The following is a 26510-nucleotide window of genomic DNA, read 5'->3' as shown; positions in this document are numbered from 1 at the left end:
CATCTGAAACTCGGCTCTTAAGAAGTTTCCCGATTGTCAACTTTGGTTCACATCGGAGGCGATTAATAGGAGGGTTTTTTTTTTTTTTTTCGATAAGGGAGGCGGCCCTGATTGCGTGCACGTTCTCCCTTTCGAGAAAAAAAGGCCGTAGCGAATCTGCGCCCAGGTCTTCCGATGAGGTTTCAGTTGCATCTGCAGATTACGCAGGAATTCAATCGCGCTCAGACATCAGTGGCTTCATCAGCAAAGCTGTTTAGTTGTTTTCCACTTAGCAACCAGAACCTCTGTGTTTTTGATCGTGTCATCATTTAATTCTGTGTTATATCTACTTAATGTTGTGTTACTATAATACTACAGGTTGCGGTCATGCTAACTATAGCATGTGCAATGTGACCGTCATATGTTCAATCACTGTAAATATAAAATCCATTTTGCACATATTCTGTCCTTACAGAGTTTTCTTTTCTTTTTTTTTATCATATTATTTATCAAAATTCTGCACATTCATAGTTGTGAAAAACTGTGTATTTGCAGACGGAGCTAATTTTCGTTACATTCTAATAGATACCCGCACACTCATGTACAGTGATAGTTTCTTCGGATGCTTACCGTGGAGAATTTACAGCCACTGAAAGGGGAATATTTTCTTTTCAACCCACTTAAGCTAGGTTTTCCACTCAGTGACCAGGACCTCTGTGTTTTTAATCGTAAAGTTGCGTGTTATTTATGTCTATAATGTTGTGTTCATATAATACTACAGGTAGCGGTCATGCTAACTTTAGCATGTGAAATGTGACCACCATATGTTCAATCACTGTAAATGTTTTTTGATTCGTATTTTATTTTTTATACCATATTATTTATCAATATGATGTAATGATATGATTTATCAATGTGATATAATAATATAGGTAATTTTCGAAGGTAATTTTCGGTGCACCACAGTAAATAACCGCAAACTCATATACAGTAACAGTTTCTAAAATTTTGTTTTTTAACCCGCTAAAGTTTTCCACCCAGCGAACGGAACCTCTTTGTTTTTAATTGTAACAGTGTTTAGTTCTGTTAATTTATATCTGCAATGTCATGTTAATATAATGCTACAGGTAGCATTCATGCTAGCTATAGCATGTAACAATTGTATGTGCAATAGCTTATGTGTAATCAATGTTTACACTGTAAATATAAACAAGTTTACCAGCTGAGAGACAATGTCCATACAGAGTTTTATATTCAATTTGTTTTTTAATATTATTCCACATTCATAGTTGCAAAAAAAATATGAATTTGCAGAGGGAGGTTGTTTGTCTGTACATTATACAGGTAGAATGTTTACACTGTAAATATAAAGTCCAGTTTGGTAATGCTGGTAATGTCCATACAGAGTTTTATATCCTATTTTTTTATACTTTTTGCACATTAATAGCTGTAAAAAAAACTTGTCTGTGTAATATGATCAATACCTGCAAACTCATGGGCGGTAACAGTTTCTCCATGTACCCCCTGGTGCAAATTTACAGCCACTGAAAGGGGAAATTTGGTTTTATTAAAACGCTTAAGCTCCTTTTGCTCTCGTTACTGCCATTGCTGCAGTGACCATTCCCCTCTGCTGGACTAATAAAGGAATTCCTCCTCTTTCGACCGATGCCATAATAACGCGTCATCTTCCCCGTGTGTGTCTGCAGTCCCCCTGCGCTGGCGGCCAGTCCGGCCTTCTCCGACATCTCCCTCATCCGAATCTCGCCCCAGCGGAACCCCTCCGTGGGGGCGGAGTCGCCCTTTCACCCCTCGCACCCCTACATCAACCCATACATGGACTACATCCGATCGCTGCAGCCCCTCGGCAGCCCCTCCATCTCCGTGCTGTCAGCCACCCGGGGACTCAGCCCCGCAGATGGTGAGTAAAGTGAAACACACACACACACACATCTTCTGGGAAACATCAGCGGACCCTTTAGAAATAATTGTTACAACTGATCAGGGACGTTCGATCGCTGGAAGCAGGGATCTGGAGGTTAAGATCAGAGGAGGTCAGGTGAGAGGCACCCAGATCCATCTCTATTAAGACCCGGGGGTTTGCAGAGATCTTATCTGGCTGGAGGAGAGAGAGAGAGCCCAGCCGCAGATGATGAGGGCGATGCAAAGGGTGCGGGTGGAGGCTAATCCGTTTGATCTGCGAGTCGTGTAGAAGATCTCTGGAGGTGCGTCTGCGAGCAGCAGGGTCACACGTAGTTACGGGACGCATTACTGAGTTCTACCCGAGGAGAACCGAAGAGCTGAACTCGAACAAGCGAATGTTTCAAGAACATGATGAAAGTGCAGGGTTGGCGGCACAGCGGAGCACAGCCAGGTTGAATCTGGTCGAATCTCTCTATACGTTGTGTGAATGAAGGGGTGAATGTCCATAAAGCGCTGATTACATTACGTTACTTTACCGTCATTTGGCAGACGCTTTTATCCAAAGCGACTTACAAAAAGTCCAATTCAGTCACTGAAGATCCAAAGAACCAGTAATCGGAAGTTGAAAGTATCCAGTCTATCAAATAGCCATCTCAAAACCATTTACATGCATACATTCATTTCTTTTTCTTTTTTTTTTTTTCGGGGGTTGGGGGGGTGTTGGAGCCTAAGTGCGATTAGTGACCTTTTTCTGACCTTTTTCGGGAATGAGTGATGAATGAGACCTGATGAATGAGAGGGTGAATGGTTGACTGTCAAAACATTGTGGAAATGAAATGGTGAGTGGTTGCAGGTCTCAATATGACCGATGGGTGAAAGAATGAATGTATCTATATGAAATGTGAATTAGATGGTGAACGGTTGTATGTTTATATGAGCTGTGAATGAGAGGGTGAATGGTTGCAGGTCTCACATGAGGTGTGAATGAAAGGGCGAATGGCGGTAAGTCTGATGTTTGAATGAAAATATAAATGGTTTGAAGTCTCTCTGACTTGTGAATGAAAGGGTGAACGGTTGAACGTCTGTGTTCAATGTATGAATGAGAGGGTGAATGTCTATATCACTGATGATTGAGAGGGTGAACGGTTGCGTGCCTCTATGCACGCTGTGAATGACGGGGTGAACGTCGTTCATGTCTCGCACTCCAAACCGCCGCAGACGTTCTCCATCCCCAGCCTGCCTTCAACTCTATTTTTTTTTCTCTTTTACTCCAGCCCACCACACGATCCCCCTCTCGATCCGTAATGCTGGTAAATTGTGAATGAGGCACCTAATTACTCTCTTAATCAATCCGGTGATTAATTAACCCCTCAGCCTTTGTGTTGTCGGTATATCACTGCGCTTACAGGGAGTCTCCCTCTTAAGAGCCTTTTTCAACCTAAAAGTACATTTGAATAATGACGAATTAATTAACAGAATCTAATGGAGATTTTTTTTTGGAGGTGGGTGGGATTCGGCGCCACCCCCCTCGCCGCCACACATCGGTTCTGAAGCTCCGCCCCCTCGGCATCTCCTCACTTTCCCTCCGCTCGCGGCGAAGATGAGAAGGTAGTCGTGGCGCCCTGATCCTATTGTGGCACTGAAGGAGCAGCCGGTGGCTCGCCGGGTCCCCGAGGCACGTCTCCGCCTCCTCCACGCCGAGTGGCACAGTGACACCCTCCTCCCCCATCCCATCGCCCCCAGGATTGCGCTCCGGTGCCAGCTTTTTTTTTTTTTTTTTTTTTTTTTCTGATTTAAAGAAAATTCTGCAAAGCCGTTCTCATCGCCGAGCGGGCCACATTGCGGCTGAATGCAAATGCAAAGCCAAGGCGGAACAGAGGAGACAATTAGGAAACTCCTCACTTCCACTGAAGACATAATACCCAGATCAAATTAATTTAGATTTGTTCTTTTTTCCCCCCTTTTACATACATTCAGCCAATCACGGATGCACATTTCAGGCCAGCCCGAAGAGGAAATCTCCCCATACAGTGTTCCTTTATTTATTTCTTCAATCGGGAGAGAACGGGTCTGAACCGACTCCACATTTGCATCCAAAAAAAAAAAAAAACGCGGCGTTCGTCTTCCTCCTCCCGTCTTTCATCGAATATTTGCATAAGGGAGCCCACCGCCAGATGTTTATTTTTAGGCTACGGTTCAAGGACTTACAGCGGCCTATCACTAAGGGAATGACTTGGAAAACAGAGGCACGGCGAGGAAGAGAGTGGAGGCAGAATCATTGGCTGCATCTTTATGCATGCAGATCTATCTGGGAAGATTTAGGGCCCCCATTGTTTGCCTGCACAGTTTCAGGGAGCAGTTGAGGAGCAGGTTGCATATCTGCAGACTGCAGCCGCCCGATTTGCGCGTCGCACAAGCACCATCTCTGGCAGCGGATGTGTCGGCGCACACGCCGGTACCACACACACGCTTATATATACTTGTGTTCTCGCTCCAAGTGATCAAGGAATGGTAAGCGCGAGAGAAAGGGCCGTTTAAGAATCGCATTGTGAGACGATCAGTGATGCTTTGCTCGCCGTGAATGCATCAATCAAACACTAATTCACGCCCGCTGTAATCTCAGAGCGAGCGTCGGCTAATCCCCAGCCGGGCTCTCCACTGCAGGTGACGCTCCCCACGCCGCCGTTTCGCTCACCTCGCCGCCGCCGCCGCTAATGCGCTCATTACCGCTCCCGCGAGCTGATTAGCATCTCACGGAAATGAACGCGGGTTTTTTTTTCCGACGCGGCCTCGCTGACCAGACCCTTCTCCTCTGGCGCCCCAGCCCCTCACACAGGTCTGACCACGGCCGACTACTACCACCAGATGGCTCTGCTGGCGGGCCACCGGAACCCCTACGCAGCTGACCTCCTCCCCTCGGTGGCGTCCACGGCCGGGGCCGGCACCGCCAGCTCCCTGCACATGGAATACCTGCAGGCCATGGACAGTAAGTGTGCCGCGCACGGGTTTATCCCGGTCCTCGTGAGCTGTCGCCGTCACAGAATTCGTCTCAATAACGTCAAATTGTGTTCTTTAATTCAAGGCGGGTTAAACCTTGAACTGTGTTTACCCTATTTTTGTGGTTGCATTTTGGGATTTTTACAGCAAACAAATTCGAATTAGAATCCTGAAATATCGCAAAATGGTTTTAATCCCTTTTACCGCGAGGTTGCATGAGGATTTTTTTTTTTTTTTGGCCTACTGGCAAGACGTCAAGTCGGGATCTTTAAGATGGTCCACAGAAACCCAGCATCTCCCCTCAGGAGCACGCTCTTGGAAACAACTGCAGGAATCCGGCCCTGTGTGGGCGGCCTTCTGCCTCGAACTGTAGGGGGTAGAAAGAGAGGGAAATAAAAAAAGCCAGAGTGTGATAGAGAGAGGGTTTGAGGGCTGAGAGGAGCAGCAGCAAAAGATCTCATAGTGATAATAACAGTTGTGCTGACAGCTGCACGCTAAGAGCTGAAATGACGCAACAATAGCTTTAATATTCATAAAAGAAATAACAGTGGCGGGCGCTTGGTGAGAATCTACAGTAGATGAAGCCAGAAGAGAGAGAGCCCAGGGAATCTGGAGAAGATCTGAGGTTGCCGTCGTGCACTGGTGTAGGGACGTGAGCGGGAGCGATGAGAATTGCGCTGTGGCGGCTTCAGGCAAAACTATAGAGGGGGGGCAACTTTTGCAATGATGACCAAGGTGACCCGTTAAATCGATACATTAACAGGTGACTAGACAGTTGTCACAAATTGTCTAGTCAGAATGACATTGCAATATGACTTTTAACCGACGGCTGGCTACATGAGCTACTAGGTACATCACAAGTTTATGGCGGGGTTTATGTTCCAGAATCAGGCGCGATAACCGAAAATCCACCAAGAAGCATGCATTTTTATCATTTATTTACATTTTAAAGCTTTGTGACCCTCCCCACACACTTATAAACACTTCCTATATAATTCACACAAACACAGCAGCGTTACACAACCAGCAGCAGCCGCATGTTGCTGTGAAATGGATGAAGCCAGATGCTGAATGCATGCCGGGCTGCAGAGAATGATGCTACCATCACTGAGCCAACCAATCACGGCCCAGGATAGAGAAAAGCCATGGTGTTCTGTATCCTGGGCCCCGATTGGTTGGGCCCCATGGTGTTCTGTATCATGGGCCCCGATTGGTTGGTTGCTGGCCGAGAAAATACTTGTTTTGCTACCAAAATAATAAGGATAATAAATATGTAAAATACATTTATACCATTTAACCAAGTGATGCCCTTCCGTGGCCTGAGCAGGTTATGTAATGACAAAAGCGCAATTATGCAAGCCTGAGCAGCAGCCATAGGGAACGCATCGCTTCCCTGCTTTTTGGAAGAAGGAAAAAAAAAAGGATTTTACATGAGAGGCTATGAGGGAACTCAGGTCGATTTCCCCGTGGACATTACATTACATCCAGAGGCTGCTATAATGGTCAGAATTGTAGTAAAATGGGATTTTAAAAATTCCCCGCTTTCCTGCGCTTTGGTGGTGCGTCGCCCCGCATCACCCTTGTGAACAAATTACCCCTGGATGTGCATTATGGGATATCCCGCAACAGGCAACATCAAACTCCACGAGTGTGTAAAATTCAATGCAACTCTTGTAGATTTCATTTATTTGAGTTGCATTTTAAGAAAATCACGACTCCGCTTCGGCATCCCGGGAGTCAAACGCGTCGTGGGGAAAATGTCACATGAATGCCTGCGGGGATTCCACGTTGGAGGAATACCTTTCTCCGGAGGGAAATTTAAATAATGCCCTTAAACTTCACTCCGGTAACACACCTATATATAGATGAGAGTGAAGGGTGGCGGCGGCGAGCGGACCCACAACTTTATCACGACACGTTTTTAAATGAGCCATTATCTTAGCGCGTCGGGCTGGGACTTATGCTAATGAGTTATTTTAAAGTGTAAATAGGAAAATGAAATGCACACGGAATCCCGGGGAGGTCAGACAGCCTCACCCCGCTCCCTTTGATGGGAACGAATTTAGTCGGGCAGGAAGCCGCTTTCATGGAAATCCGGGGTGAAGTTCTCCGTCTCCCTCCGAACAAACTAATTAAAACCGGCCAAACTTGCGGGGGGATCGGGGAAATTAATTGCTATTAAGTGGTGAAATCGCAACGTCCCGCCATTCATCACCGGATGGAAATCCTTTCTTCCGTGTCACTTTTCAAGATTAATAGACTTAAACAAAAACAATTAGGGATTCATTTAAGGGACGGACGCTTTCAAGAAAAAAAAAAAAAAAAACACCCCTGTGATCGGCACTGGTAACGACTCATCATGTCTGCAGAACGCGTGTTCCAACACCTTCGGAATTAACACTTAAAAGTAAATATTTCTTTAAAAAAAAAGCCCTCCAAAGGTCTGGTTTGTTTCACACCAGTGTAATGAGCTCGGTGCTAATGAAACCACCGGCCCGTCCGGCCTCTAATGGGCTTTTGTCTGGATTCTGCCGGCGTAATTAGCAACGACCCTGACTCGTGTCGCTGTTCGGTCATTCCCCGCTCTGATATCAGGCCCGTCTCCGTTTTAAGAACATCACGTGACCCTCCAGGAAAGCTCGACGGGAGAGCCGAGAGCTTGAGCTGAAGGGTTTCGCCCATCCAGAGAAACAAAATGATCTTCTAGGCCAAGGGGGTCGGGAACCTTTTCGGCTAAGAGAGCCATGACAGCCATATATATTAAGATATATTTCTGTGAGAGCCATATAATATTTCCTAAGAATGAATACAACGAAATGTGTGAATTTTCAAATAAGACCGTCAATATTTAAGAACAATAAGTCTCTTCGTTTATTCTTTTTAATTACGTTGTTATACTGGAGTTGACTAAAAATAAATGAAATACTTCTTGTTGACATGCTTTCCGCCTGCTGGCACGGCGTGTCTCGAAGTGACACTCTATATTTGACCGTTTCATCAAAAAAATGTCATCAGAAGGCGTAAATTAGCTAGCTGACTATTACATTAGAAGGAGGGAAGTTTACTTCTGGGCCTTACGGCAACTTGCGCAGGCAGCTGCATTATCCGTTTAAATTGGAGTTTTGAAGTCGGACCCTCCTGTTCCCCGAATTACGGCTGGGATGCGCAACCCTGAACAGGTGCAATATAGAATAAATGTATGGATCTAAGCCATATTAATTATCATGTTGAGAAATGTCAGCGAAGACTTATCTGCGAGGCAGATGCATCAAAAGAGCCACATCTTGGTGACCCCTGACCCCTGACCCCTGCTCTAGGCTGGCAGCACAGACAGAAGCAGAGCTGGACTTCTTGCGGAAACTTTTCTTTCCTTTTAGAGGCTTCTTTAAGAAAGTCGGTGAATGACAAAGGCTGGTCAGAATGGTCTTTGGATATTTATTTGAGGCCTCAAGGGTACAAGTTGCTGAGTAATCTGGAGGAGAGTACAAAGAGTCAACTCAAGGGTAAGTTTTTTTATGTGTGGTTTTTCGGGCCCTCCTTGGGGATGGACCGCTGTGTAACATTCAGGGGTTCCCCACGGATCCGACGCGACAAGCTTCTAGGCCAGGGGTCGGCAACCCTCGGCTCTTTCATGCCTCTAATTGACGAGTATTTCATTAAAATGTATTTTATTTTAGTTCTTTAATATTTAAAATATAATTTTAAAATGGAAGATTATGGTGATCTTGTTACATCTGAATAAAACGTGTTCTCGCTCTTGAAAAGTGACAGCACGTGCCAGTAAAAGAGTAAAAGGATAACAGTGGATCATTTAAGTTTGGCTTTTTTTTTTTTTCATAAATACAAGAAAGTTTCAAATAGTGGAAATTTTCTTAAAAGTAACCTTCAACCCCATGTTTTTTTTTTTTAGTTTAAAATATTTCGTTGCATGCAGAAATGTAATTTCCTTTTTTTTTTTGCAGCTGTTCATTGATTTTACAAAATTGCAGCACAAAAAATAACATTATATGCTGTGTAATAGTGAGACAATGGGTTAGTTTGAAACCAAAAGATTGAGGAAAAGCGCTTTTACCAAAAGGAGGGGCAGTTGGGAGGCAAGTGGTCGGGTCTCCATCAAATTTATGAAGTTTCGCAAGTAGATAACAGGTCCGGACTTCATCGTTATTATGAAACATCATTAAATTATCCGTATATGGAGACTAAAGGGTACGTACAAAATTTTCCATTACAGATGCAGCGGTGATGCAATATGTCTTTGAGAGCGAGGTGTCCATCAGAGGGACAGCGCACGTTAGATGTTCAGCAGATGAGATGGTTCGGAGGTGGACAGAGGAGGGTGCCGTGGTTGAAGGTCTGGAGGAAGAGCAGGAAGGAGGTTTATGGATGGAGGGAAAGAGGACAGGACGTTAGTTGGCGGGAGAGGAGATGGAGGTCGGATGGAGGCAGATGATTGGCTGCTGAGACCCTTGGAGGGAGCAGCCCAAGCTCTGAATTGTACCATACTCTGCATAAACTCTTATATAGGGCGGAGAAAAGCCACCTCTTCATCCGAAGACTCACAGCTGTTGTCTCATTTGTGCGTAAATGAACTAAATAATTCCAAACTTGAAGCGTTTTTTTTTTTTTTTTTTCCACCGACAGTTGAACAATTGCGACATTTCGACAAAACGCACCTTTTTTTTGGCAAAGAAATTAGATATTCTTTTTTATGAAAAATTGAATTCAATGTTACTTGTCATGCGATACGACAGGCCCTCCCCTTGCCGGTGCCTGCTACCAGGTTTGTAACTCCGGCCTCGTCAGTCAGGAGCTTCAGACCGGTGGATTAATGATGCAGCGTTTTAGCCGGGGGTCCATAAATCAGGGGAAATTAGAGGGACGGTTTCGGGTACGAGCCGGGATGTTCCTCTCCCTCCGTCCCCGCGTCCCCCATCCATCATCGCGGCTGTGCATTAATAAACACCACTCCCGAGAGGCCTGATGGGACGCCGGCCCGGACTCCTTACCAGTAACACACACACACTCACACGAACTCATAGACACACATCAAATTCACCACAAGTGGAAGCTGTCCCCCGCACTCTGACGCAGGTTCCAACTCCCCAAATTCTCAGGTTGTGTCATTATTCTCAGGAAATCTGCAAAATCCGGGGAGGAGATGACGGAGCAGGGATGCGTCAGGGAACGCCCGTCTGTGTGTGTGTGTGTGTGTGTGTCCTCCTCCATTCTCCGCACAAAGACACGAAGACTTCCTATACAATGACGATGTAAAAGGGGGGGCGTTGCTCTCCATACGTGCCGCATTCAGACATGGGGCCTATAGCCGAAGCCGGAGCACTGCCACCACCACCGCAGACACACACGCACACACACACATACACACACACACACACACACTCACTGATTATCATGTGAATGGAGCGCTTCGTAATCGCTGGATGTGTCAAATGAGAGATGGAGCATTTACATTTGGGAGATGGATGGATTGTGGGGGACGTAAATATGGGGGGGGGGGGGGTTATCGGGCCTGCGTAAGCTGTTTCTTCTTTTTTTTTTTTTTTTTTTTGCTTTTGCAAAATAACTCAAAATGTTTTATTTCCAAATCTTGAGTCACAAAGTCATTGTGTCAGTTCAATCACAAAGCGCGACATCCCCTCTGCCGTGCCCCCTCACCCCCCCTCCATCCCCCCCACTTCAATCTGCCTGTTTTCCCCCTGTCTTGTTTGTGACATCTCCATGTGAAAAGACAACAAAAGTCATGTTTTAATCTCTTCCCGTGGCTCATTGTACGCGCGCAGTGAATGGCTGCGCCGTTTCCGCCTTGTACCTTTTCAACCCCCCCCTCCCCCTCCCACCGCCACCTCCCACCCCTTTGGTATTTCCAGTCAACACTGATTGCATTTGAATAACGAGTCAAATTGGACTTGATTAAATATTACCATACACAGTCAGGGCGTCTCGCAAGCATGAAAGGCATGTTTTCCGCTGAAATGCAAACGGTGCATCAAGTGACAGCCGAACACTCATTCCCGCGGGCCCTTTGTCTGATGATTGAAAAGTGCCATGGATGTGGTTCAGACTGGGGTTTGGCGGGGGGGAGTCGGAGCTCCTTTTTGGGTGCGTTCAGGAGTTTGCGCGTTCGCGACTTGACCAGTCCGCCTCTTGTCCACCGCAGGCTCTCGCTTCCCGAGCCCGCGGCTTCCGTCGCGGCCCAGCAGGAAGCGCCCGCTGCCCATCTCGCCGCTCTCCGAGCACAGCTTCGACCTGCAGACCATGATCCGCAACTCGCCCAACTCCCTCGTCACCATGCTGAACAACTCCCGCTCCAGCTCCTCCACCAGCGGCTCCTACGGGCACCTTTCTGCAGGAGCCATCAGGTACAGGTGTTTGCTCATCATACCACACCGCCTATACTGCTGTCAGGGTCGCCTATCGCCGGAGGCGGGGTTCACCCTGGACCGCTCCGTCTCATAGAAACATACAACCGTTCACCCTCTCGCTCAAACTTCCACATGACAATGAAGCGTCTCAGGTGAACCTCCTGTTTGGACTGTGGGAGGGACCTGGAGAACCCAGAGGAACCCCACGCTGACACGGGGAGAACATGGAGACTCCACACAGAAGGGGAAGCGTATTTTTCAAAAACACGCGTCTGAGCTTACGAGGATCGCGGATCGTCCGATCATCTTCTGAAATACGCATATCGAGTTTGTCCTCAGAAAGAAACCGTCGGCTCCTATGAACATCTAGCAAGGCACCGAGTTGCAACCGCTCCATGCTAAGTCAGACTTGGATCTGACATCGGCCCTGGAGGTGACGCAGTGGTTTTTCCATATTTGATGGTCCCTGATTCACCTGCATCGGCACGCTTCAGATGGTATAAACCATTTAAATCGTGCTCTCGCTGTGTGTGTCTGTGTGTGTGTGTGTGTGTGTGTGTCGTCCATGTCAAACCCCCGTGTGGGCGACCATCTCCCAGCCGGCCGAGTCGGTCCGCTTCCCTGGTGGCTCGTGTCTTTCATGGAGTCCACCTCGCCGAGGCGTCACATTCATCATGACCGCAGGAGGAGTCGGCGGCAGAGAAAGGAAAAGGGGAAAGATCCATTGACCCACACGCAGCCATTGATCAGCGATCTATACGAAGAGCCCGATCAATCACGCTGTGGACTCAGCCGCCGTCCCGGTGACAGGACCCAAATAGCCAGAGCCAACAGACGGATGAGTGATATGACAAGCCGATTGGCCCCCAAATGCGTCTCGGTCCATTGATTTCCACTCGGCCCGTAATAAGATCAGCAGACATATGGGCCGCGGAGAAGCCGGCCGTCAGGGGCCGGGATAAATGGCGGCGGCGAGCCACACAGATCTGTGTTTACCCGGCGTTCACCTGTGCTTGTGGAGACCCTAGAGGAAGATCTTCACCGTGAACCACGGGGGTCTTCGAAGTTAGCCGGCATCGCCGAGGGAAACGGAACCTCGCCGCTTATGGAGATAACTCAGCTTCATTTGCGAGGTCACGCCTCCGGATTATTTATCGTCCGGAATCGCTTGCCCGCCGGAAGGGTGACACGTTGCCCCCGCGAAGCCCGGCCGATAAGTCACCGCGCGCTAATAAGCCGAACATCCATCGGCTTTGCTTGGAGACTCCGGCGTTTCCGCAGCAGCTCCTGTCAGATTGTCCTCGGGGATGAGGAACCATCCAGAACAATCCATTTTACTCACCGTCTCATGCCTCATTGTTCCCTTTCGCAACCGCGGAGATGACTTGTTTTTGTGCATCCGAACCGATCGGCGGCGCTAACCCGCTTCTCCTCCCCGCAGCCCGGCGCTGAGTTTCGCTTACCCTCCCACGCCGGTGGCTTTGCACATGCACCAGCAGCTCATCGGCCGCCAACCGGGCATCGTCGGCTCCGCCTTCGGCCACAGTCCGCCCCTCATCCACCCGACGCCGGCCTTCGCCACCCAGAGGCCCGTGTCGGGCTTCCCCCCGCCCGGGCTCACCTCCAGCGAGCGCTCGGCTGTCTCCAACGACTCCTCGCAGGTGAGGTCGGCGGCGACAGGCGCCACCGTGCGATTCATCATCACGGGTAATAGATAGCGGTGTCGCGGGTGCCACGTCTCGGCAAAATGTAGCCCGCTAACACGGTACAGGCAGGACCCCCCCTCCGCCTCCCCGGGGAGTTTCCCCTACTTGCGCCGTCTCTTGTTTTTCAGACCGCGGAGCTTTGCCCAGAATGTGGCTGCCGCAAACAACAAGGGGCTTGTTAGCATAGAATCCCACCGCTGACTCCATTAATCACTGGAGAGAGAAGAGGGATATAGAGAGGGAATATTGACATGGATAGATGGATCCAAAGGGGTTCCCCCACCCCCTCCTCACCCCTTATTGTACGAGCGAGTGCGCGTTCGGTGCAAATATGCAGTGTTTATTACTCGACCTTCCCGCTGTTTCACATCAGACAAAGTTTGCGCGATCGCCAATGAGGCTTCGTTCCAATTGCGCGAGACGAAATTGCCTTTTCCTTCCCCGGGAATGAATAGAGTATTGCTCCGGGGGACGAATGTGACAAATGTGATGGATGCTTTGAAACAAGCTTTCTCGGGGTCATCCCTTCATTTCGGAGAGGGGTTCGGCGGAGCCGGCGAGATTTGTTGTAGAATAGCATCGAATTGAAACCAGATAATCGTTACAGTCTTTTGTGTGATGATTATTTTCACACGGTGTTTTCTATAATAGGTACTATTCTGGAACGTCATCAAAATGAATAAGACCACGTTGAGCTTAAGCTAAAGGGTGGATTTGAAGTCGAGTCAGGTTTTTTTATACACCCTTCGGGTGATCTGCAGGGCGACGAGATGAAGAACGGCTGTATGTTAGCCAGGACAGATCCCGGGTCCGTGTGGGTTGGCCTTCCGCCTCGACCGCTCGGGTAGAAAGCGAGAGTCAAGAGGACCGAGCACCGATGATCTCTGATTGCTAATAGCAGAGGTGCTAACAGCTAATGCTAATAGCTGATAATGCTAACAGCTGCAATGATGCAATTACAGCTTTAATATTCATAAAACAAATACTAACGGCGGACGGCCGGGAACCTGAAATGGTTACTATCATGCACTGCAGACGGGACAGGGAAGAGAGAGAGAGAAATGCATCATGGGATTTTCCTCTGACTTGTGAAATGTGGGTTTTGCACAGATCAAACCGACGAGCGAATCGGCGGTGAGCAGCACCGGGGACCCCATGCACCACAAACGCTCCAAGATGAAACCGGAGGAAGAGCTGCCGAGTCCAGGAGCAGTGAGTGTCCAGGTGCGACCGCTGTCACTCGAGAACCCCGCAGAAAATTTCCCGTCGGGCAAATATACTTTTCACATCTTGGGAAACCGTATATTCTACGTCGAGGTAAATCCCGCCAGGCGTTGCCTATTTATAGGATTTCCCGCGAGAATAGGAAGCCTGGGGAAAAGGCTGGTCACCTGCCAAAGTAGCTGCGACAATAGACAAGCTTAGTGGCCCGTGTTTACTTTTCTACCCGCTACCTGCTACATGCGACGATTTCTATCCAGTGCTTTTGTAAAATAAGAAGAGAGGTCTGGAAAGTCTGTCAGGCAACCCGAGATCCAGCCTGGTGTGTGTGTGTGGGTGTGTGTGTGTGTGTGTGTGTGTGTGTGTGTGTGCGCGGCAGAGGCCCAGCTGCTCATGTATTAGCCTGCTGTACTCAGCCACCTAACTGTGACATTGAAATATATCCGGGCTAATAGAGCAGCCTACAGCAGGAAAAGGGGGTTAGATTCCTCAAATACTCACCGCGGCCCCGTCGTATAACAACCCCCCGAACACAGAGCGCCGCTTTCAGCGCTACATTTCCGCCCCGCAGACGTCTTTCCCCGGGCGGCCGAACAAGGCCGGATTCAGAGGCGCGCCGAGGCCGAGACCCGTCGTAAAATAACTCGGGGCTCTGCTTTCATGTGAGCCGGCAGGGTGGCGTAAAAGCCTTCATTTGACAGCTTTACACGGATCGGGTATTTTTTCTGGAGCCCGGCGTAAACCTTCGCCTTCTGCGTCTTGTTTTCACGACACCGCCACAACCGGTGTTTTACTTCTCCCCCCTCTCCTCCCTTCCCTCCCTAGGATCACCCCGATGGGATGACGCTGGTCAAGGAGGAAGGGGACAAGGACGAGAGCAAACAGGAGCCGGAGGTGGTTTACGAGACGAACTGCCACTGGGAGAACTGCTGCCGCGAGTTCGACACGCAAGAGCAGCTGGTGCAGGTGAGCGCCGGCCCGCCGCCCTCAACACACCACTCACACCCGTCGCAACGGACAAAATACACACAAGCGAGGAGAGTCGGCAGCGACGCGAGATCAGCCGTGCTCCACATTCAGGGTCACTGTCACTGCTGTCACGGGTGAGAGGCGGGGTTCATCCTGGACCAGCGCTAGGTGATCACAGGGCCACAACAATCCATCCTCTTATTCACGCTTCATATAGAGAAATATTACATTACATTACATTACATTGCATTTGGCAGACGCTTTTATCCAAAGCGACTTACAATAGAGGACATAGGGACTGCAAATACTCTTGCAAATACACAATGCACAGGAAATATACAGAACAGTAAGCTTGGGTTAGTGAGAGTTTTTTTTTTTTTTTTTGGACAGAGACACACAAACGTACACACACACAATATAAATATTCACTCTTTCATTCACGTCGTATCGAGACATGAAACCCTTCGCCTTCTCATCAGCATGTTATATAGGGACATATGAGTGCGATCTTTCACATTCACCCTCTCATTCGCACATCTGCACAATTCGGGGTCTCCTGCATGTGTTTGGACTGTGTGAGGAACCCGGAGAACCCTGAGGAACCCCACGCAGACATGTGGAGAACATGGAGGCTGGACACAGAAAGCCCCCCCCCCCCTTCCTGTGGGACCCAACCAAAGACCCTCTTGCTAACCGCTAACGGGGAGTTCCCCGCTCAGCTAGGTTTCGGGACATTATCTTTCGGGGTGCGCTGGAGCGCCTTTCACCTTCTCCCCCCCCCCCCCTCATGGCAGAAAAGTGGAGGCGCCACGAGCCGGGCAGTGGATACACATGTCTGCGCGCACAAAATGTGCAGAAGAAACACACATCAGCACACGTCTGATAGGAAGATCGTCAGCCCTCCGCGGCTGTCTGTTCCCCACCTTGACATAGCAATCCCGAGCAGCGGTGGTAACCCCTATCTATAATTGATATCCTCAGCGCGGAATGGGCTGCCTCCTGTGTTTGAAGGGCTCGGCTCAAAAAGCTTGAGGAGCTTGACAACTTCTAGCCCCTCTTTCAGGCAGCGGGGGTTGGGGGTTTAATAGAGGGGGAGCAGAGGGGGGCCGGGGCGCTCGCTTGCACCATCCCCCACCCCCCCATGCGCTGTCGTCACGCCAGGTGGCCGTCTCGAGCGAACACCCCTTCCCCATGCCCCCTTTAATTTTCCCCGTCGGCCAAATTGTTTTGACCCCCCCCCCCCGATATTGCGTTTTATTCCTCATATTTTATGCACGTGCAGATATGGCAGGGAGACGCCGGCGGAAGTGAATCCCGGGCCGTCTTAATTCAGCAGGAAAAAAAAAAAAAACAGTCTTATCTCTACAACACCCCCCCCCCGCTCCCCCACCGAGCGCCGCCCCCCCTCGTCAGTAATAGGATAAGTACAGTATTTGGACCACAGTGGCTCTCCACACACTCGGGTTGGGGGGGTTCCATATAACCAAACAATGTAGCGTCCCTTCCCCCGTGCTTGTTTTGTGAAATGGCTTTGGGGGGTAAACATGATGGGAAAAAAAAAACAAAAAAAAAAAAAACAGCAATCTTTTTCATTGCCCTCCGGCTTTTTCCTTTAGGGGTCGCCACAGCCAATCGGCTTCCTCCATCTAACCCTATTCTCTGGATCGCCTCAGTTTGTCATTATTTTAATTCATTAAATTGCACAGATTGAATGCATACTGACATACTGGAGGTTTCGGTGGCGGTCCCCTCTCCTTCCTGCATGGCCTCATTTTAGAATTAATCTTTCGCACCACCCTCATCGCTTTCCACCTTGTACGCGAAGCCTTTGATGCATTTTTTTTTTTTTTGTAACGCTCTCAAACACGCCGCCGCCACTACGCGCCACCGTTTCCCCTTTTATCGGCGGCGTCGGGGCGTATGCGCGGCGCCGCCGATAAGATAAACATCAGATCTGTGCAGTTTAACTCACTTATCTGGCCTACCCAGTCAGCAAAAGCCAAGCGGGGTGTCAGTTCCAGCTCGGATGAGGGTTTTTTTTTATTTTTATTTTTTTCTCACTTCAACTCACCACCGCTCCATATTCTTTCGCCTCTCCGTTTCTGTTTTTGGGGGCGCCTTCTCTAATATCTCTTGTTAATTCCCCCTCCGTCCCGAAGCCTGGAGTTTCTCAGGTCGCTCTTGTGCACGGCGTGAATCTCAAACCTTTACCGTTCCTTGCAGAGGCCTCTTTATTTTGCACATGGATCCAACATGGAGGAGTCTGCTAGAGTTCGGATCTGTTAAATTTGAAGCTGCTGCATTTAAAGTCTGTCATTGTGATGCAGGACGGGGTCGGTGGTCTGTCTGTGTGTGTGTGTGTGTGTGTGTTCCGCCGACTCACCTACACAGGTGGCGCCGCGACGGCCTTGTTCTTAGACTGGGGGGTGGTGGTGCAGCCTACTGTGCACCTCCCTGGTGTTTAAGGGAGATAAACTCAGTCTTGGTCTGAAGGCAGCCCCCCCTCCCTCTCTGGCTGCTGGCACAGGCCTTTAATTGGTAAAATGCAGATTTTTTTTGATCAGGAGGAGGATTAGGGCCCTTATCTGTCTGGAGTATCTTACTCCAAGATGAAAAGACTGCTGAACTACACATGCCAATTCCAACACCCCCAACCCGCATCCGCTGCCACCGCACACTCGCACTTTCCCGCGTTTGCCTCCTCCTCCTCCTCCACCGTTTACTCAAAGCACTTCAGCGGCTGACATCACAAAAGAGCATATGATTTATTAGGCCGCATTTGATAAAGCTAAACGGTGTTGCGGGTCCCAAGGCTTAGCAGAATTGCCTTGTAAACAGGCCCCCCCTTCATGCGTGCCTGCATCCTAATAGCTCGGGTGTATTGCGGGGGGGGGGGGGTCGATAAGGAGATGTGGCGCAAAAAAAAAAAAAAAATGATAGAAGTTTGTTTTAATGTCACGCCTCCAGGGTTTCGGTGTCAGCGGCACGGCGTCGAGGGAGCAGCTTCAAATCGACCTGGCTAATTATATAACGGTGTGCACATCAGTCCACGTGTGAAATTCTTTGTGCCGTTTTGCGGCCGAGCTATAGACTACAGAGACAGCCCGCGCATGTGTGTGTGTGTGTGTGTGTGTGTGTGCGCATTTCCCATACGTCAGCGGTGCCTGCAGCGTCCCCCGTGCCTCCGTCCCCGCCGCCGCTCCCTGTCACGCAACTCCCTCCTAAATCCATCTTGGTGGCGTTTTTAAAGTTGTCGGCCGATAAGCTGGCGGAGGGTGGGGGGGGGGAAGATGAATAACCCGCCTCGCCGCCGCCATCAGCACCTGTTTGTCGATTTGGTCGGCCAGCGGGGCCTGTCTGCTCAGCATGGAGATTATTGATTCAATAAGAATCGCCATTAGATCATGCCATTAGGTTCCTCGGCAGCTCCTCTGCCGCGCCGTCCGTCCCCCTCCCTGTCAGCGCCGCGGCTCATGCATCACGCCCGTCAACCACCTCCTTCATTTGTACAACTACAGTGAGTGTTTATCCATCTGTGTGTGTGTGTGTGTGTGTGCATCGTGTCAGGCCGCTGGTGTGATCCAAGACCCCGGCGTTCCTCCATCGTTCTCAGCCGGGTGATATTGAACGCAGGTCACAACAGACCGATCGCTCGCCGCGGGGATTCCCTCACGTTGAGGAGGAGGAGGAGGGGGGATGAGTCAGCCTCTTCACGCTGCCGACTGGGAAGAAATCAATCTTGGGCGAACTCCCCTCCCCAACCCCCCCCGTACTTCCACGGCCCCTTCTGTATGTCCACGGCCATCCAGGCCCCAAATCGTTTCCCATGGAATTAGTCTTTGCTTTGTCACTTTAGAATTAAAAAAGTGTCAAGCTGGAGAAATGACGGTGCTTTGCGGATATATTATTATCAATTTTGTCCCCCACCTCCTTGCGCAGTTACAACAGTGACCTATTTACCAGGGAGGGTGGGTGGACTCTGACCGGAGGAAGGTTAGGGGTCAGGCGGCCTTTTTTTCCGACGTGGTCTACGGAGCGGCGTGTTTTTATGGTCTGCGGAGCGCCTTTTACCAGAGTCATTGACGGTTCTATGAATTATTTGTTGACAATTCATTCACTCATTCATTATCTATACCACATATCCTGCATTTGCAGGGGGGAGCGAGCCTATGGAACCACCGTTCACCCTCTCGTTCACACGTCATGCAGAGACATTCACCCTCTCATGAAGCAGGGTTGGGTCCATCACAGGGCCACATATGAGGCATACAACCATTCACCCTCTCATTCACTCATTCACACGTCTGGACAGATAAATACACCTCCTGCATGTTTTTGGACGACTGGAGGAACGCGGAGAACCCCGTCTGGGACCTTGTTGAATGTTATTTACAGACCAATAAGAGGCGTATACCAGGTGCTCGTGTCTGGGTGATGATTTAGTCATGCACTGATGGGAGGAAGTGTATTTATTTGTTTAGGGCTCACCCTCTTCTCACTCTCGTTCCAGCACATCAACAACGACCACATCCACGGCGAGAAAAAGGAGTTCGTATGTCGGTGGGAGGAGTGTTCCAGGGAGCAGAAGCCCTTCAAGGCGCAGTACATGCTGGTTGTCCACATGCGCAGGCACACCGGAGAGAAGCCGCACAAGTGCACCGTAAGAAGCCCCTTGACCCATTAACTCGCGGTTCGCGCGACGACAAAGGCGATCGGCGAACGGCGTACTCACCCTCTGCCTCTCCGCCTGCAGTTTGAAGGTTGCACCAAAGCCTACTCCCGCCTGGAGAACCTGAAGACGCACCTGCGCTCCCACACAGGAGAGAAGCCGTACGTGTGTGAGCACGAGGGCTGCAACAAGGCCTTCTCCAACGCCTCTGACCGGGCGAAGCACCAGAACCGCACTCACTCCAACGAGGTACGGACCCATCCCTGCTCGGCTACGTTCGCACGCCGCCGCTCGCTGATGGCTCACGATTTTCTTCCAGAAACCCTATGTGTGCAAGATCCCGGGCTGCACCAAGCGCTACACCGACCCCAGCTCTTTGCGCAAGCACGTCAAGACCGTGCACGGGCCCGAGGCGCACGTCACCAAGAAGCAGCGCGGGGATTACCCGCGCCCTCCGCCGCAGCCCCGAGAGCCCGGGGGCAACGGTCAGGGCAGGTCTCCGGGGCAACTGCCCCTGGGTGGGTTCACGGACCAAAGGGAGTACAACCATGCTACCTCAAAACAAGATGAATGTCTGCAGGTCAAGTCCATCAAGACAGAGAAGCCCATGGTAGGACTTATTTCCCAACTGTGTCCTGGTCTTCTAGCTTATCTTGCAATGTCCAGACATGTGATTTGCACGTTAGCACTGAGCGGGAGGCACGCGCCGCCAAACCCCAACGTCCTCTAATGAGCACATGTCTTTCTTCTCTATCCAATGCCTCGGCATTTCTCCACTTCCCTTTCTAAGGACAGTGGGTAATCAGGTGAGATAGGTGTCCCTTTTTATTTGTGAAAACATTTCGCCCCCATCTCTCGCTCTCTCTTTCTCCATTTCCCCGCATCCCACCAGATGTGCGTGTCGTCCTCATGTTTCAGCGTGTTGAGTACCAGGTTTTGTTGTCAGGGTTTTGTCAAGTCGCGTTTCGTGCGGAAATGCTTTGAAAACATCGGTGATGGTCGATCCCGAAGGCGCGCGGTGTTCCGCAGTTCAGTAAACGGCCTAATTCGAGCACAACCCTCTATTCTATTTGCCCTCGATCATTCACTCATTCATAATCTGCACTCGGGGTAGCGGGAAGCCTGTAGCGGCTGTCATTGGCTAACCGGACCTGTCAATCACATTATTGCGACCAATAATTTGTGTCCATCCAAACCGAAACACAGATAAAAACACGCTCTGGATTCGGAGACCCGGCTGGAGGGAACCGTTACTCCCCGGCAGGACGCAGCAGCCACTCGTTTAAGCGATGACCCGATATTTCACTGCGTCGTCATTCGCGCCGTGCGTTGTCATTGCATGTTTGTGCGTCCGACCGTATCCCCTGCCTCCTCCGCTAGAGACGTTTCGGACGATTTTGTCTAATCTCTTCCGTCCGGCTGTGTCCGCCAGACGTCTCAGCCAAGCCCTGGCGGTCAGTCTACATGCAGCAGTGACCAGTCCCCCATCAGCGCCTATCCCAGCCGTGGAATCCAGCTTACTGTGAGCGCCGGACGCTCGCCAGGGGAGGGGCTGGAGGAGGATCAGGAGAAAGAGGAAGATGAAGAGGAGGCGGAGGAGGAGTGCGAGGACGAGCCGGCCCCCATTATGGACTCCACCGTCTCCACAGCAACCGCCGCCATGCTGACCATGCAGGCGAGACGGAGCGTCGGTCGCCCCCTGCGCTGGATGGAGCACATCAAGATGGAGAGGCTGAAGCAGGTGAATGGAGCTCTGCCCAGGCTGGGGCCCCTGTCCCCAACACCACCCCCCAAAGTCTCCACACACATCCCGGGGAAGGGTGAGTTTTACTCTTTTTTTTTTTTTTTGGAAAACTTTTATCGCACGGTTCTCAAAACCGGCGACCCTCGCGCCGATGTAGACGCGCCAGCAATCCTCGTGGGGAAACGGATTATCTGGAGTTTCATCTCGCCAGATTTGGCTGCAGCATTCAGGCAAAACAAATGCTTAAAATTTGAGCGTTCCACGGGGGAAATTGTCTCCAAACCATATCAAGCTGTACATCATATCAGAGAGGGAAGCATGTAACAGGGTTTCATGGCCGAGTGCTTCCAGTTGTCTTTGGCAACATCTGTCCGCGAAAGATCTCTGCGCGTCCACCTACCGGGCTTCCTCTCTCCTTTACTCTCACCAGTTGTAGATTGATCTGGGAGTTGTTTATGATTCGTCAGATTATTGGTTGAGTATTTATTCATGCGTTTGTTTACTATCGACGCCGCTTATCCTGCGACCAGGGTCAAAAGTGGAGTCCCAGCTGTGATCGGGTGAAGGGCGGGGTTCACCCTGGATCCATCACAGGGCCACATATGGAGACATGCAACCATTCACAAAGTTTATGAACGCATCAGGAAATTTCATAATACTTCTCCAAAAACATTTTTCATTGATTAACCCTCGTGCGATCTTAACATTGTGTTTACTTTCCTCGTCCGATGGGTCAAAAATTACCCATAAGACAGTCTTTGTACCCTAGTAGTGTACAGTCCACATTGAAACATAAACAAAAAAGAAGTATCACTTTTTCTAATTATGGGGCCTCTTTAAGAAAAGTCATAAAATTTCAAGTTGAAGAAAAAAATAGTATAAGGTGTTTTTTCTATAGCTAAACATGGTCGTGGGTCACTTTTGACCCGCAAGACAACACAAGGATTAAGAAAAAAAAAAATCAGCAACATTTTAGCAAATTTATCTAGAATGTCTTCAAGTGAAGAAATTCAAGTTCAGTTGCCGCGACAAGAACATCTCGACAAGAGTTTTAGCAGCTGATCGATCAACACAGTCGATCTGGGAATCGTAAATGGTTCATGAGATGATTCGTTGAATATCCATCCATTCATGATTTATGACGCTTATCCTACACTCAGGGTCAAAGGTGGAATCCCAGCTGTGGTTAGGCGAGGGGCAGGGTTCACCCCGGATCCATCGCAGGACCGTTCACCCTCGTCACACACGTCATGTGGAGACACACAACTATGCAGCCCCACGTTTGGGTTTCCCCTGTTTTCACGTCGCATCTTGTTTCTGCCGTTCGCTGTGTCTCTCCTCAGGATCCTGTCTGGGCAGGCATCTGGGGGTTCCCGCTCCTCAGCAACCTGCTAACCCCGAGCTGGGCAGCACGGAGTTAATGGTTCTCAATTTGCTGCGAGACCGGCGCGACAGCAGCGGCAGCGCCACCAGCTCGGCCTACCTGAGCAGCAGCCGCCGCTCCTCGGGCATCTCTCCTTGCTTCTCCAGCCGACGGTCTAGCCAAGCTTCCCAGAGCGAGGGTGTAACAGCAGCTGTCCACCACCGCCGTCTTCACAACCTCAGTTCCTCTGACTCATATGACCCTATCTCCACTGATGCCTCACGCCGGTCCAGTGAGGCTAGCCAGTACGGAGGTGGGACAGGAGGATGTGGTGGAGTCATACCCTCCGGCGGGGTCTGTGGCGGTCTAGGAGGAGCGGGTACCGGCGAGGGAGGGGGGTCTCGGGGAATGCTCAATTTAACCCCAGCGCAGCACTACCACCTGAAGGCCAAGTATGCAGCGGCCACTGGAGGCCCGCCACCCACGCCTCTGCCCAACATGGAGCGCATGAGCTTGAAAACACGCATGGCCATGATGGACGAGGTTGGCAGCAACCACTCATTGCCGCCTCTGGTCAGGCCGCAGCACTGCAGTGACGGCACCAACGGGTACGCCAACGGTTTTTCAGGACACCCGAGTTACAGGAGAAGAGTCCTCTATCCCGGTGAGGGACCACTGAGTGGAAACCGGCGAGCCAGCGATCCTGTGCGGACGCAGTCTGATTTTTGCAGTCTGCCACCGGTGCAGCGCTTCAATAGTCTTAGCAACCTCAACCCTCTTCCACCTCTTTCTCAGCACACGGTACCTGACATGCGTAACTTTAGCTTGCACAACTCAACTCGCTCGGAGGGCAATCTGCAGAGAGGGCTGCAGTACTCGCCGTATGCTCCCAGCATTGCGGAACACGTAGCCTTAGAGGCACTGGCCATGGAGGATAACGGAGAAGCTGGCCTGTTGCTCGGGGACGAAGACATGCTCCCGGATGATCTGGTGCAGTATCTCCACAACCAAGATCAGGCAGACAACGGCTCCTACATACCAACTGAGGATCATACCGTTGGCAGACAGAGGGACGAGGGTACTGAGCACAGTTCGGGGCAGAATCTAGCCTTCCCTGTGTCCCACTGCTTCCAGAAACAGCAGATAGTTGAGAGGAAGAGCCCCAGTATGCTTCCCATCCAGTGGAATGAAGTGAGCTCCGGCAGCGCCGAGAGGTCTCCGCAGAGGGACCAGAACCAACACATGCAATGCGGAAGATGGTCAGGTACAAGACAAGGAACCATATCTGAACAGTTAGTTAGATTCGGAAATATGACGGTTCAACAACAGCTACCCCATGATTTCCAGAGTTGTAGCCAGGCTAACCAATCTCAAGGTACTTGCTGTGTCAACCCTGCTGTGAAGTTAGAGACGGACCCAAATTCCTGCATGGAAATGAAAAGAAGTGGTTACAACGCGACAGCTCCCTTTGACAAGCCTCACTTCTCCAAGATAATCGATGGACCTCCTTCACAGGGTTACAAACAGCAAGCCTCGAGTGGTCCACATAAACAAAGCCACTTCTCGCAGATCAACAACAGTGGCACCTCCTGCCAGGTCGGGAACAACCTGCTCCTAAATCGGGCCTCCATAGACAATCTCCACAGCCTTGCCCAAGGTTCCCTTTACAATCAGCAGGTGCACGTCCCTCGCCCGCCCGTGAACAGTTACAGGAACATGGCCAGGCCGCATCTCAATCCGGTGAGCTCCGGTGAAATCCAGGCCGGCCTCAGTCGTCAGCAGCATCTGCAAAGGAGCGGGAACCACTGTTCCCTCGCACATCAGGTATCAGCGCTGAAGCTGGAGGCCCCGGACCTCGGATACGTAGATAACACCTTCGGCGATCACCTTCCCTTTGAGTCAGCGGATCCCAAGACCTCGTCCTTCGCCGACGACCAGTATCTGCTAGACTCCATGGCCGAACCCGTGAGGCAGAACGGCGGTGTCGGCGGAGGGGATAGCGTTTCCCTTCTCTCGCCCAGTTCGGACCAGGTGACAAGCACCGTGGATGGCGCCGTTCCGGGCGTACTGCACGACGGGGTGAACCTGGACTTTGCCGCCATGATGGAGGACGGCTACGACCAGGGTAGCCTGGTCTCAGGGGTGTTAAGCCCCTCCATCTTACAGGGTCTGTCCAGGACCTCGTCGCGGTTGACGACCCCTCGCACGTCGGCGGCCTTCAACGCGGTCGCCCCCGGCCTGAACAACATGGCCATCGGAGACATGAGCTCTCTCCTCACCACCCTTGCAGAGGAGAGCAAGTTCTTGGCGGTCATGCAGTAGCTGTTCTCCCTCTGCTCACTCCTCCCTCTGGAAAATGAAAAAAAAAAAAAGGATGAGAAGAACTATGGTGTACGTGAAGATAAAGACAAAGAATGGCAATTACAAGAACTTTAAAATGTGCTTTTCGGGCCCGGTTCATCTATTTTGTACGATTGACGTCTCGTGCAGAAGTGAGCGCGTCAAAGAATTCTGTATAGACCGATAGTTATATTCCTTTTCTGGAATGAAGGCTATTTTCTTTTCATTTCTTTTTTTTTTTTTTTTTTTTGAAAGCCCTTCTGTTTTTTGTTTTTTTTTGTATGACAATGTGACAGTGAGAAACCTCTCACTTCTCCAAACAGTATTTCCGTGTATCGTCACTGTTTTGCTGTACACACTGTTGGTTTAAAAAAAAAAAAAAAAAAAAAGCAAAAAAAAAGACAATTAATCCAAAAGAGAAAAAAAAATGCATGTATTTAAGAAGAAACATGAACATTGTCTTCCTACGTGCATAGACGACGATGACTTTTGAACGAGTGATATATTCCAACCTTGCCGTCGTTTCGTTACGGGCGTTCCTTTTGTGACTGTAAATGTTCCAGTGCTTCTCCCCACTTTGACGCCCCCAAGTGAAGTTTTGTCGAGAGAAGAGACCACCGCGTTGTCCCTCCCCAAAGTTTCCACGGTGCTGTAGATAGTCGGTCGTACTTGATATCTGAGTGGCTTGATTTAGTTTGTCTTTTTAAGGTACTCGAGTGTATATGAAAGTGTTTCTATATTCTGTTTGTGATAATCTGATATTTTGATGTTGGATTGCACGGTTGTTTTGCAGCGCCGTGACCCCCTTACCTTCCCTTTCTCCCATCCCGCCCCGGCGCTCCAAGAGGGTCAATCCGGCGCTTCTGCGCCCGCGCACATGGCCTCCCCGCGCCTCATGTCCGCCGATGGGTCGGACGCACGGACGCCGTAAAAGTCATGTAAAGTTTTTTGTTTTTAAATATAGGTCGTTTTTGTATTGTTTCCTCCAAAGCTCTTAAATTCAGAATGTGGTACTGCCATGGAGTATTGCAGTGACTTTGTCAACAGTGTTAGTGTTGCCTTGCAGTTTTCTGTGACTGCGCACAGAATATTGAGTAGTTTACCTTTTTTTTTTTTTTTTTTTTTTGCAATGAGGTACAACTTTATTGTTTTTCGGTACATCCGTCTTTTTTTTTTTTTTTTTTTGTGCATGTTTTCAAAAGAGGTCGAAATTATTTCCTTG

The 26510-nt window shown here is 50.0% G+C and overlaps 1 protein-coding gene across 1 annotated transcript in view; it reads left to right on the top strand.

The window, feature by feature from the left end:
- Positions 1–26120, top strand: part of gli3 (GLI family zinc finger 3) — a 90859-nt gene extending 64739 nt beyond the window's left edge. The window contains exons 5-15 of the mRNA XM_086150900.1: positions 1686–1897; positions 4724–4885; positions 11072–11273; positions 12718–12937; positions 14093–14206; positions 15029–15169; positions 19683–19832; positions 19926–20090; positions 20161–20451; positions 21274–21661; positions 22929–26120. Of these exons, the coding sequence (XP_086007026.1) occupies positions 1686–1897; positions 4724–4885; positions 11072–11273; positions 12718–12937; positions 14093–14206; positions 15029–15169; positions 19683–19832; positions 19926–20090; positions 20161–20451; positions 21274–21661; positions 22929–25270 (4387 nt within the window). The 3' untranslated portion in view covers positions 25271–26120. The remainder of the gene's footprint in view (positions 1–1685; positions 1898–4723; positions 4886–11071; positions 11274–12717; positions 12938–14092; positions 14207–15028; positions 15170–19682; positions 19833–19925; positions 20091–20160; positions 20452–21273; positions 21662–22928) is intronic.
- Positions 26121–26510: the final 390 nt, after the last annotated feature.

Source organism: Fistularia commersonii, chromosome 8 (assembly GCF_037954325.1).
Source record: "Fistularia commersonii isolate RoL2024-O1a breed Wild chromosome 8, RoL_Fcom_v1.0, whole genome shotgun sequence".
NCBI lineage: Eukaryota > Metazoa > Chordata > Actinopteri > Syngnathiformes > Fistulariidae > Fistularia > Fistularia commersonii.
The sequence above is the reverse complement of the archived record's forward strand: the minus strand, read 5'-3'. Positions and strand labels throughout refer to the sequence as shown.